This window comes from Pipra filicauda, unplaced genomic scaffold (genome assembly GCF_003945595.2).
Source record: "Pipra filicauda isolate LSUMZ 115617 unplaced genomic scaffold, ASM394559v2 scaffold179_size1759329_pilon, whole genome shotgun sequence".
NCBI lineage: Eukaryota > Metazoa > Chordata > Aves > Passeriformes > Pipridae > Pipra > Pipra filicauda.
Window position 1 is genome coordinate 1,279,395 of NW_024104286.1, and position 13,438 is coordinate 1,292,832.

The following is a 13,438-nucleotide window of genomic DNA, read 5'->3' on the forward strand; positions in this document are numbered from 1 at the left end:
TACAAACCCAGCAAATTAGTCTCACTGATACCCATATCCCCTGCTCTCTCTTTCATGATAAAAGGCTCCTAAACACCACGGCCTTGTCATTTGAGAAAACATGCATAGGCATTAAGCTGGACTATTATGTTCAAACCAATCTAAAACCAAAGCCCTTGCACCAGTATTGCAGATACACTTGCTCTATGTCACGCCCTGCTGCAGGGGCAGACCTGGTGAATTCGGAGATCCCAGCAACCTGGGAAGCTGCACCAGCACAGCAACTCCCCAATCCGTGTTAGTCCTGTTTTTATTAACATGCTGATTCCTGCAATGAGAGGAGTGTCCTGCAGGGAGCAGAGCTGTTTCCAGCTCCGGTGCTGACTTTCTGCAGCGGGCATATGTCCATGGAGCTACATCAAAGGCATAACGCACACCCTTGCAACAGTTCTCAGTTTGCAGCAGTGAAGTCTTGCTCCGTGTTTCCCAGAAAATGCCTGCCTGGGATGGTGCTTGAAGTGGCTGAGTGGCACAGCTCCAGGGAGACCGGCATGAGAGCATACCTCTGCTCCAGGCAGTTTTGAAAGGGGCCAGAAGAGGCCCCTGCTAAGTAGTTTTTAAAATCACAGCTTCAAGTGGTCACAGCTTCAAGTGGTCCCTCCTGCTCCTAAGCACCATATGTGCCATGAAGAAGAGATAAAATTCTCCTGTGGAGATAACTGTGACCCATGTCGAGGTTTTTGAACCCTGCAAAATCTGAGTGACTTTAAATACGCTGAGCCAAGGAAGGGTTTAACTAAGGGTGCAGTATAGCTCCAAACCTGTGTATTTGTGATTAACATTAATCATAAACCCAGGTATTTGTGATTCAAATTAATCATCACTTTGATCACGCACCTGCCATGTTGTGCTGAGCATTTTATATTGCCTTGGATCGTTCACAACATAGACATTTGTTTGGGTTTTTTTCCCCCTCTTTCTTTGGTGGATCAGGTGCCTTTCTTTTTCCTCTGTGAGCTGTACCACCTTGAATCCTTGCCAAGATGATGGTCGATATGTCAGAGTTTGGGGAGGCTGCTCCCTACCTCCGAAAGAGCGAGAAGGAGCTGATGAAGGCTCAGACCGTTGCCTTCGATGGTGAGTTGCAATACCTTTGTGCTGCCAGTGGTTGGTTAAGAGGGATGAGGGTTACATCCAAGTGTAGTTAAGGAAATGCAGAGCAAACCAGGATGCAAAGCCTCCTTTGTCACTGCTGTGCTGCTGCTGCTGGAGGTAGCTGGTTCAACCAAGTTCTGGTTCCTTAATTTGGCAAAGCTATTAAAAACTACAGATAGTACAAAATAAAAATAATCTATGGTGAGTAATTATCTAGATTTAGAAGCGAGGTGTATCCATACTGCTCTGCTAAAAGGGGAATCATCTCTATCATTTTGAGAGAAAAACAACAGACATTGATGTTTCAGTAATGAGAGATTCTGTGGCCTGACTAGATGTCTCGTTTGATTTACAGGCTGTATGACAATGTGATGATAGCTTTTAATTTCTCATAATTTATTTTTCATGAAATAGGTTTATATGAGCCCTGAAGTTTAGTAGTAAGTGTAAATATGCCAATAACTTTAGCCTTTCACTATTCCCAACAGTTGCTGTAACTGAAGACCTAAAGTCTAGTGCAGGTACTCCAAATTCTAAAAAGGCATATACATAACTCAATGTAGGTTATTAATATTGCTGTTTTTCAACACAAACCTCAGAAAAAAATATAAAGAAATAAGGTTAAATCTGATGGCTGGCAGGCAAATAATGTGGGTTGAATTCCTTGCGCAATTTGAAATTCTCTGTGTGACTTTTTAGCTTACGCCTTAATTTGGGCTTAGATCTCAGTTTCTCCATCTGCACGCTGGTGATAATGATTATGGATTTCCCGTGGAGGCTGAGGCTTAGCCAGCATTAGTGAAATATTTTGACACCTTGTGTTGGAAGGATCTAGAGGAAGCTGAGCCATAGTTTCAAAGGGAGACAACATTTGGGAGCCCTACTCTTTTTGCTTCATCAGGCAGTTTCCCAGCACTGCCAGTCTGCTGCAGTCCCAGAGGTTTTGTGTCACTTGTGCAGAAAAAGTAACCCAGAAATCTCACTTAGGTAGGCATAGCGTTACTGTTTGATGCAAGCCTGTAAACCCTCAATCTCCACAATTTCACAGGGAAGAAGAAATGTTGGGTTCCTGATGAAAAGAAAGCTTACGTTGAAGCTGAAATTACAGAAAGCAGTGAAGGCAAAGTGACTGTGCAGACAACGGATGGAAGGGTACAAAACTGGTTTTGTCTGATCTGTGACTAACAAGGCCAGAGCTGCAAGTTCCAGAATTTCCCTGTCTTAGTTTAAGCTCAGTTGCCTGTTTCATGAAATGGGCTGTGAAAGGGAAGCCCCAGTAAGTGATACCACATCAGGATAAGATAACACTCAGAAAACCATCAAAGGAAAAACAGTGATACAGTGATGGGCAGTCTGTGCCTGGAGGTTTGCTACCAGCCAGTTCTGGTTTGGTCCCCACAGGTAAAACCCAGGCTGTAGCCAAATTTTATGGCTCCTTTTGCAGCCATATCATCATGTTTCTTAGTTTTGTCATCTCAGCCTTCCCCCATGCTTCTGATATCTGTGTAAACAAATGATATTATGTATGGACTGAGCTGAAGAACTTCCCTCTACAGGGGGAAATATATATTTTCTCCTATAAGATGTGTGAGGCAACAGAAAATCCCAGTGTTTTCCAGTGTTTCTGTACTTATTTGTCTTTGCAGACCATGACTATAAAAGAAGATGACGTGCAGACAATGAACCCTCCCAAATTCGACATGATCGAGGACATGTCTATGCTCACCCACCTGAACGAGGCGTCTGTGCTGTACAATCTGAGAAAGCGCTACAGCAACTGGATGATCTACGTAAGGGCCAACACAGGGTGTATTTCAAGTCCAGACTTCATGTTTGAACGTGTTGTGTTCTTCATATTCATTTTACAACTTTGATAAGTCACAGAACTGAGGGTCTTGCTCATCTTTTCAAGAAAGAAGTTGCTCAGAGCTGGCACGTGTCTGAATACAGACAAAATCAAATTAATAAGATGGTGCATAGCTCCTCGGTTTTGCTTGCTTGCCTAGGAGAGGTGTGGTGTGGGACATATTTTCTTCTATCAAGGCATTGGGGAGACCCAGTTTATTTTTCATCTTCTCATACTAGTCTATGTCAACACCAGCCATGGGGATTTCTTTGCTAAGAAACTGCCTCAAGCTTAGAGTTCTTTACAAACATAACTTCTTTAAAGTATGAGCCTTTCTATCTTAGTTTAGTAGTTATATGCCCTTCATTTTCAGTGCTAACATCTGTCTTGTTTTGTTCTGATCTCTCCCTTTGTTCTGTATCTTTCCCATGACATGATTAACATAATTTCTGTCAGTACCAGAACAAGCTTCAGTAGAATCTAATTTTAAAGGGCCAGAATTTTGCTCTCAGCTTGCTGCATTCAATTGTGTTGGAAATCAGTCAGAAATCTATTGATTTTCCAGCCAATCTCTGCTCTGACTTTTGGTGTTCATCAGAAGAGTAAATCCAACTTTTTCCCATTTAAATTCTGATTGTCAAACACTTTCTGCATTTCTCTAATAATCCCTTTACGAACATGTATGGCCTAAAGCACAGCTTTGTTTGTAGATCAGTATAGGTAGGAAGTTAAATTTGGCATCTTGCTTTAATCCATTTTCTGGTTGGGGTTTATTGTTTTTCTTGTAGAAAACAGGACTGAGGACTCATGCCAAGGCCTAATGCTATTTTTAGGGGAAAAGACCTAGATTTCACCTGAAACTTTTAGAATTTAACTGAGCTAATTAATCTATGTGCACATAGTGATTGTGCCCATTTAACAACTGGGTTTCTTTGAAGATTTTTGCCTCAAGCTGGACTAAGTACCTGCTGACACCAATTCCCTGAGGTTACAAGTGGAAGCTCATTTTTCCTCAGAATATCCAGGCCCCAGTGAACTTGGACTGTCAATAGTCCAAAGAACATCTATAAAGATAAATTTTTACCAACTGTGTTTCTCTAAAAGCTGAAAAAAGCTCCACATCTTTGGAATATAACCCTACGAAGTTGTTTTCTCTTTGAACGTCCACCAGAAATTGTCCAAAGGTGCTCACATGAAAGTAATAATGGGAGGCTTTTTTCTCCTCCTAAGAATGGATTTCAAATGGGAAAACTGTAACTTTCCATCACAATGCCCATTTTCAGGAGGAAACAACTCTTGTGGGGTAGCAAGGCAGAAAATCAAATGTAGGTCTATTTGCTGCTCCTTTGTTTTACTGAAAGGGATGTTTCTGATTCTGGTTGACATCCCAAAACCACTTTTCCCCTTTTGAAAACTTCCATATCTGTAGTTTTGGTATCGATTGCCATTAGAAAGTCAATTAGCAGACCAGTATCTTCAGAAATTCAAATCGAAGGCTGAAATCCAAACCCAAATCAGAAGCTGGCAACACCAGGTCCCACTTGGTTAACTATGACTTTTTACTTATTCACTGAAAGGGGGGTTTTTTTCTACTCTTATTTTGTGTTCCTCTCTAGACCTATTCTGGTTTATTCTGCGTGACTATAAATCCCTACAAGTGGTTGCCTGTCTACAAGTCGGAGGTTGTTGCTGCATACAAAGGGAAGAGGCGCTCAGAGGCTCCTCCCCACATCTTCTCCATCGCTGATAACGCGTACCACGACATGCTGCGGAGTAAGTGGCACTGTTTGCTCTCACACTGGGTTTTGCTTTAATTAGCTGATGGGGTTGTACTGGATGGAAGTTTGTGAGAGCTTTTGCAGCGTGTAACAAATGTGAAAATACTCTACAAGCAACAGGGCTTGGCAGTCGGCTGATTTTTGTTTTGTATGTGTATCTCTCTCTCTCTCTCTCTCTCTCTCTATATATATATATATATATATAATTTTTCTTAAACCCCCCTGCCTTTTCCAGTGGTACTTCTGGTAACAGTAAGCTCTGTACATGGATTTATCTGTAAGGTACACAAATTTAGCTGTCTAATCTGGGTGAATCCATATCCAGAAGTAGTTGTAACAGAAATGGGCACATGTCCCAAACATCTGTGTTTTCCCAACCTCAAAAATACACTTACTGTCAGTTTAGGCTCTGTATTATAACACTGTTAAGATGTATGCATTCCAAGGTTAGTGAAAGCCAGCTAACGAGGGTGCTGTGGGCACCTCACTTGCACAGACTTGCCACGGCTCGTTGTCACACCACGTGCTGTGGCTCTGGGCATCAGTTCTGTGGCACTGCAACTCCGATTTCCCTGCGGAATTTTCTCACCTTGACCCCCAAGTTACTGGGAAAAAAAGAATTTATCAGCAGGGGGCAGCAGCAGTGTGTTAACATCGGGTCCTGCGAGGCGGCAGCGTAAATCCCGAAGAGGCTTGACTGGAACACATTCTGCTGTTACCTGGTTTTAATAAAATGGAAAGTCCCTCAGCTGTGAGGGGACAGAAAGTGCTGGGCAGAGGGGATGTGTGTGTGGCTGCAAAGAAAAGCCCTTTTATCAGATAAGACTATCCAATATGTAGCCTGCCATGATGACTGGGATTTTAAAAAGAAAAGAGGAATTGAGGTGCAGTGACTTGGGAAACTACCATGATTTAGCATTTGCTGAACTTAATTAATAATATATTAACATTGCAAAGTGTTCTAATAAATGCTTGTTTCTGATCAGGCCATTAGGCCTAGACAATAGCTTGCTTCATTCCAGCATTGTAAGGAGTGGTCTGTGAAAAACCAGCAAAATTACTTTGTTGGTCTGGTATTTAAGGAGCAGAAGGGTCAGATGTGAGCAAAGACACACCCAGTAGTAAGAGAAGAAACGTTTTGGTAACAGGAAATTACTTTCTTTATTATATTTTCCCAGACACAGGAGAATGTATATGACTCACAGGTCTTTAATACTGATTTGAACAAAACTCAAGAGAAGTATTAAGGGCAGGGCTTTCACTGAAGGAGGTCATTCGAGGTGATACTAGTTTTTATCTTTCTATCTCTGCTTCATGTGATTCTTTACCGTCCTTGAAGGACTGATTCTGGAGTAGTTAGTACTCATTTACAATTATAATAAGCAATTTGCACACCCTATTAAGTTTGTCTCCTTTTTTTCCTCCTCCACAGATCGGGAGAATCAGTCTATGCTGATCACGTAAGTGTTTCTTTTTTGACTGATATGAGACTGTTGCTGTGAGAAACTCTGAAGAAAAAGAAACCTGAAGTAAAATACAAGTTGACTCCTGAAATCTCAGCTAAATCACCTGGAACTTGATTCAAGTCAAGTAACTGGCAATTTGGCCATCTGATGGTTAACTTGAGCTCCATGAGAAACTAAGGGTTTGGTGGAGGTTGGCCCATTTCTGATCCCCATCCAGTGTTCGTTCCAAGAAAGCATGACAACTCAGTAGGCAGTTAGAGAAGCTTCTTCCAGGGTTAGCCCTGCTGCAGCTGCCCTCTTCACAACACAGAGGAGTCCTTCTTTTCCGTTGCTCTTGCTGCAAAATATATTTAAGAATGTTATGTAGATGCATCGAAAGAGAGGGAAATGACCAAGGTAGAGAAGAAGAGATGTGCCATTTACTGGCAAGCATGAAAGATGGAGACTTGAGGGTGTCTCTACACAGTTTATATGTGTTCCTGGGTAATGCTGGCAAATTATTGCAGCTTTGCTGTACTTTTTCTAACTCATTAGCTGTATATAGGTCTACCTCAGATACTCAGTCTGGAAGTTTGCAATAAAACTTCAAGGCTTAAAGAAATCTCAGCAGGTTTGGACTGGACTTCTGAGCCCAGTCACGTGAAGAGTGAGCCACTGCTATCATAGGAATTCGCCTCTTCATTCAGTCAATTTGATGTGATTTCCATGGAAATGGCCAAACAACAGGCTGCAGAGGTCAGAGTCAGTGATTCTGAGAATAGCCTTGAGGGGAGGAGCTGGCTGGAAAGGGGTTGAAAGGATGAGTTACAGCTGTTTGAGCAATGCCTGTGTTGACTTCCTCCTTCCTCTAGCGGAGAATCTGGTGCTGGCAAGACTGTCAACACGAAACGTGTCATCCAGTACTTTGCCACAGTGGCAGCCCTGGGTGAAACTGGTAAAAAAAACGTAAGTCTGCCAGTGGCTGTCTTATTTCAGGCTCCCAAGGTTCCCTTGTTGTGTACAACTAACCTCACATGTTGCAGTACTGACAGCATGCTGTTCTGAAGGTAGAGAGGCAATGCAGAGATGAACTTACCACACTCCAGATGGAGCAGAAAACACTCTCCTGTTTCTGGACAGTTGCTTGTTGCTGCTACTTTTTTTTCCAGGAGTTTTAGGTTTTGTGTGTGCTAAATTTGCTTCTGATTGTGTTAAAGCTGGTCAGAAGATGGGGAGACTGTAAAGATTAAGAAATTTTTTTTCATAAGGAAAATAGTCTTCAAAAAGACTAGAATTATAACTTCTCAACAAAATGTCTGTTGTGGTGAAAGCTTTTCTTTATTCACCAAAAAATAGGAATGTTTTGACAAAAGATTTTTTTTTTTCAATCAGCTTTTCTGTATCTCTGTTTGGATAAGTGCTGTTTTTCTTATAAGTGCTCTCTAAGGTTACAGTGAATACTGTATTCATGCTACTTTTCATCTTGTGTTGCTATGAGCTTCACTGCACTTGAAGGCTCAGTGCTCTTGCATGGTGAATTAACTGACTTTTATTACCTGTATTTGTAAGACCAAAATTTCAGCCAGGCTTTGAGTCTATACACATAACTCACACCATCAAAGTCTAATCCACATTCATCTGAGGCCTGCAAGGCTTTCTTAACAAATGACTGAGTAGTCCAGAGCCAGCTTTCTGCATGCAAACATGGTTGGTGCTCATGGTGGTTTCGCTCTGGAGATGAAGGAACCAATGAACCAAAACACCAACTAACTGGACAGGGAAAGGAGGCTGCTGCCAGATGTCAAGAATAAAAGGGTGTAAATTCAAACAGACAAGTTTTAGGCAATGAGATCATGCTGCACTTAAAATTTTGGATTATTTGGGGGGAAAAAAGGGTGATGATAATGAAAATAAAATGCAATCTGGGCTGATAAACTACATGGAACATCTTCCAGCTTCAATATCTGTTATTTGCACCGTTGTGATGTATGGTTAATACAAAGTAACCGCCACACATGATTTTTGAAGGCTTCAAAAACTACTACTGGTGTGTTGGTGCTCACAAGACAGCTAACGTTGCTAATCTTTATCTTTTGTATTGTTCTTCATAATAATATTTACATTCTCTCTTTTTTTTTTCCTCTCCATTGTGTTTCTGCTTCGTCAGCAACCCTCTACCAAAACCGGGGTAAGTCATCAGCCTTGCTATTTTACCTTTTCCATGCCAAAATGGTACTGGGCTCTGTCAGATGTGTCACAAACCTCAGCATTTCACTTTGTGTGGTTCCCCCAGTGAAGCATCCCCGGAGCCCAGGCAGACAAAGTCATTCGCTTCAGCAAACTGAAGTCTGTGCGAGTGACAGTTAAAGCTTTTCTCATCCCCCCAAATCCCAAATACTACAAGCTCTGAGTGCTTTCAAATCTAATGCATTCTAGCGCTTGTCACTGTCTTCAATAGCCCCTCTCCTACACACATTGACGCCAATGTCCCCACATGCTCCACAGTACACGGGAAGGTACAGTGACTTCTTTTGCATGCAGATGGCACAAGATGTGAAAACTACAAAGCAAAACAGTAGGGAGCAGCAGGATGTTTGAGGCCTTTTAAGCACTTGTAATTGCCTGATGACCTTGTTGTTATGCCATTCACACTGTGCCACCCCTGGGGTGAAGCTAAATAAATCACTTTGCTGTAGAGGCTCCACTCTGTAAGTGAATGCATGGCTGAGGTATAGTTGACAGCTGACTCTGTGGCCTGTAGGTTTCTCAATAGTATTTCAATCTTGATTCCTAGGGAACCTTGGAGGATCAAATCATTCAAGCAAACCCAGCCCTAGAAGCTTTTGGAAATGCCAAAACCCTGAGAAACGACAATTCCTCACGTTTTGTAAGTCTGTAACATAATGCAGTGATGTCTAATTCAACAATGGCCAGTTAATAATATCTCTGTCATAAGCCCTTCATAAATTGCTTCACATTTTACCCAGTAATATGATTGGATTTCCACACAGAGAATGACTAAGTAGAATCTAACAAAAACAAAAACAAGCAAACAAGCAACAACAAAAAACAACCAAAAAAACCAAACACGCAAAAAACCCCAACACCTAAAACCAAACCTACTGAAAGGATTGAAAAATAAAAAGGAACAAAGAAAGATCCACCCTGAATAATTTTTTAAAATGTCTAAATTGTTTAAAATTAACAGGAGACAAGCAAAGCCAAGTTTTAGGAAGCCCTCTGAACAGGAAGGGCATATCTTCTCTAGGACTGCCTCTGCTACATAGCCTTATTTTCCTACCATATTTTCTTCTAGCCTAAATCACTCCCCCTTCCTATAATAACACTACTTCGTCACTTAAGTATCAGAAATACACCACAGTCCCTGCTCCATTTGACATCATCCCTCTCTGCAGACCCACACATGCAGCAGTACTCCTACTTTTGATTCATAACATCTACCTTTTTGGCTCAATAAGCTCCCACTGCTTGTCCCTCACTGCTGACATGACCTTGGGCCTCTCCTCCTTTCCATTAGGTTTGCAGTACAGTAATAGTTTGGGAGCTTTACCTCTGCCACAATTGGTTGACATTGGCTCAGAAGTCCAAAAAGAATGGCATGAGGACGACAGCCTGAGTTTGGAGCCCATGCTTACCTAACAAACCTAGTTAAAAATTAAATTGGAAGGTGTGGTTGTAAGCATCTGTGGAAAGCTACACAACTGTGTAAGGAGCTTGTCAGCTGGAACAGAGATTAAGCTGCACAATTGTAAAAGGAGCTTGTCAGTTGGAACAGAAATTAATTATTTTAAAAAGTTTATGTGTTTGAATATGAGAAACTAAATGAAAACTACTAATTTTTTTATGAATTGGGATGGATTAATATGCAAATTTAATGGGCAAAGCCATGTAAAATCACACCACCCTTCTGACATAAGTAGCTGCATATAACTCAGGACTGCAAATGAGGAGAAGCCAAAGAAAGGAGCTTGTGTCCCTTAAGTCCAGGCTTATTGCTCTGAGTCCTGCGTTACAGTAAACCTGCATCATGAAACTGGAAGCAGTGTGCTTTCCTGTATCTTAGCCTGGCAGATAAGTGTACTGTTATCCTTTCCCCGCAAGCAGATTACATGGCTATAGGTACAGAATTAGACTTGGAGAAGAACAGTATCATTGCTGGATATTTCTCGTTGAAAATCCATCTGTGCAAATCCAAGGAGTTGGCATGAACTGATTCTTTGGGCCAAATGATTGCCGTCAAGCAGCATCCTTTGTTTCCCTTTGTGTATATTATATGCACTAATTAGAATATTCTTCTTGTGAATTAGGGTAAATTTATCCGAATCCATTTTGGAACTACAGGCAAGCTGTCATCTGCTGATATTGAGATTTGTAAGCAGAAAACTCTCTCCTTTTTAAAAATACCGTTGCTCATCTGAAAGCTCTGAGAGCCTTTCTCACTGAATTTTCCTTTGTGCAACTAGATCTATTGGAGAAGTCCCGAGTGATTTTCCAGCAACCTGGCGAAAGAGACTATCACATCTTCTACCAAATCCTGTCAGGAAAGAAACCAGAGCTACTAGGTAAGCGTTATGTGGATCCAAGGCCTTTAAGAACCAACCTTCAACTGAATGGACAGTGGCTAAGGAGGGGTTGAGGGCAAACTCATGTGCAGAAAGGCCCTGACACTTCTACTTGATGAAACTGAACTTCCACTGTCAAATGCAATCTTTTAGAGATACTGTTCCAGTGGCAGCAACAGAGACCATTTTTCTAAAGTTTAAGACTTTTAAAACATAGCAGTATAAAGGCAAAAAGTGTCACACTGAATTTCTGTAATCCAAGGTCTCAAAACATCTGGAAAATGCTATGCCTCCAAAAGCATTTGTGGTAATAAAACTTTAATTATCCAGATTTTCACATATGAGAAGATCTACTTATAGGTCTATGAAGAAAAGTTAGTTTCCTCTTTCTGCCCCAAGCGACAAAACTGGCATCCCAGCATGTTGTGTAGCAGGAGAGAATGTTCAAAGCTGCTTGCTGCTGATTATGTGGTGATTACCCCTTTCAAGATTCCCCTGGCTAAATGTGGTCCCACAGACCCACTGCAGAAGGGCAGAGAGCAGCTGAGGTCTCTGCTACCGTCTCCTAATGCTTTGAATAAAATCCTCCCTAGTTATTTAAGTGGTGTGGTTTGCTGACTTCAATTTGTGCTCTGAAGGAACACATTTTATGAAACACATTGTGGAATCACTTTATTGCTCTCCTAAACTCCCACTAGGCCATAGCAACCATGATCTCTTTTGAAGTCTTGTTATCCTGACAGTGCTTAGTCAAGTCCCTAACACTCTTAGCTTTATGTGGCCTAACTAATGACAATTACATTACGGGAAAGATTTCAAGGAAGCTTTGCACTGAGATTCCTGTGAGATTCCCTCTGCTGGGAAAATATGCTCTTTCTCATAAACTGTATACTCTACAACAGCACACACCTTTCTGGCCAGCATGAGCAAGTCTGCAGGCTCTTGAAGAGGCTGAAAGCAACAGGGACTTCTGTTTTGTAGACAAGAAATGTATGTGCTTGTATATAAACATATACATATCTAAATATGGATAAGTATAAATACCAATAAGTATAGACAAGTATAAATGTAGGTAAATGAATATATAACATAGTGACTACATAGCAAAGTGAGATAGGCTTATAGACAAAAAGATTTTATATAAACATATATTGATAGACATATTTACATGCATACATGCATATTTGGACATGTAGTATACACGTGTGCATGTATACAAAAGATTGAAATCTATAGCAAACCTTGGTCTGCTGAATGTGGGAGAAACTTTCTGTTGATTTAAGGAAGCAGATCTCTGCCTGTCGTTTTGAAGCCAGCTAGCTTTCTAGAAAATAAATCTGCATTTGTGGGTTTTGATGTGAAGGCAAAGGAAAGGGGAGAGAGAGAGCAAGCCGTATTCAGACTTTTGTTTATCAAAAGGCAAGTGTCTTCTGCAAAGAGTGATGGAAGTCACTATTTTGTGAGTCTGTTACAAAAAAGGGGAAACTATGCACACCCTTCTTGTCTTGGATCATACGTCTCTCTACTTAGATGATATTTTTACCCCTACAGGCACACAAGGCAGAAAGTAGGGCTATACAGGAAATTACAAACTCAATATACTACAATACATGCTTAATAGATGTGTATGCAGTATTCCCATATTCTTTTTATTCACACTTTCTCTAAATTATCGTCTTCAGACTAAAACAGTAGAATAAGAGAGTTGGTTGCTGCCCTGCAGTTGTTGAAAAAAAACCCAACCAAACAGCCCAGTTGTGCAGAGCAAAAGGCATATTCCTGTTGATTTTTTGATCTCTATCTTTGAAGTTAACCTGAATGGATGGCAGTTTTGACCTTGGCAGTTCTTTTACAGATATGCTACTGATATCTACCAACCCATATGACTACCACTTTTGCTCCCAAGGAGTAGTTACAGTGGACAACTTGGATGATGGAGAAGAATTGTTGGCAACAGATGTAAGCCTGCATGGATTTGACTTTGGGTTCCGTAGATCAGGTGCATGTGGGGAGGAAAATCTCTGGGAGGAGCCTAACTTCTGTCACTGGAACTACTAAAGAGAAAGCAGAAATGGGTCTTAATTTTATTCAGACTGTGGGGTCATGAGACTGGTAGACTATCATGCTTTTGAATCTGGCCTTACTCCATGTGCCCATGGGCACAACATTCTTTTAATTTTAATTTATAAAATGCTGGATAAAGGGAACTGTTCCCCCGCTCCCAGCCACTGCTGGGTCTTCAGAGTGTTCCTGGGGCTGCTTTGGGTGATAACATTCTTCAGCAAAATAGTAATATCTGCCAGCAAAGGTAGATTGTGGGGCTGCAAAACACCATTGCTTTTGAGTAGGGAAGTGAAAAAATACCTGTTTCTTTTTCACAGCAAGCCATGGACATCTTGGGATTTGTACCTGATGAGAAGTCTGGTTCCTACAAGCTCACAGGTGCCATCATGCACTTTGGGAATATGAAATTCAAACAAAGACCCAGAGAAGAGCAGGCAGAGGCTGATGGCACTGAAAGTAAGAATAACACCTAAAATTTCTCCTCACCTTCAACACTCTGGCATGTATCAGGCAGTGTGCTGAGGAAGCAGCAGCCTGTTTGCTTTGTTCTTGCGCATTGTAGCTCCCGCTCAATCAAGAGTGCTCCTG

General features: G+C 41.3%; 1 protein-coding gene across 3 annotated transcripts in view; it reads left to right on the forward strand.

The window, feature by feature from the left end:
• Positions 1–976: 976 nt before the first annotated feature.
• The window catches only part of MYH15 (myosin heavy chain 15), a 45,349-nt gene continuing 32,887 nt past the window's right edge, over positions 977–13,438 (forward strand). Inside the window, exons 1-12 of one of the 3 annotated variants that reach the window (XM_027744180.2) lie at positions 977–1,116; positions 2,183–2,286; positions 2,781–2,924; positions 4,597–4,753; positions 6,191–6,218; positions 7,076–7,169; positions 8,371–8,391; positions 8,998–9,090; positions 10,532–10,595; positions 10,688–10,786; positions 12,642–12,745; positions 13,168–13,306. In XM_027744180.2, the coding sequence (XP_027599981.1) occupies positions 1,023–1,116; positions 2,183–2,286; positions 2,781–2,924; positions 4,597–4,753; positions 6,191–6,218; positions 7,076–7,169; positions 8,371–8,391; positions 8,998–9,090; positions 10,532–10,595; positions 10,688–10,786; positions 12,642–12,745; positions 13,168–13,306 (1,141 nt within the window). In that variant the 5' untranslated portion in view covers positions 977–1,022. The remainder of the gene's footprint in view (positions 1,117–2,182; positions 2,287–2,780; positions 2,925–4,596; positions 4,754–6,190; positions 6,219–7,075; positions 7,170–8,370; positions 8,392–8,997; positions 9,091–10,531; positions 10,596–10,687; positions 10,787–12,641; positions 12,746–13,167; positions 13,307–13,438) is intronic. The other 2 variants (XM_027744181.2, XM_027744183.2) reach the window with 2 other exon arrangements.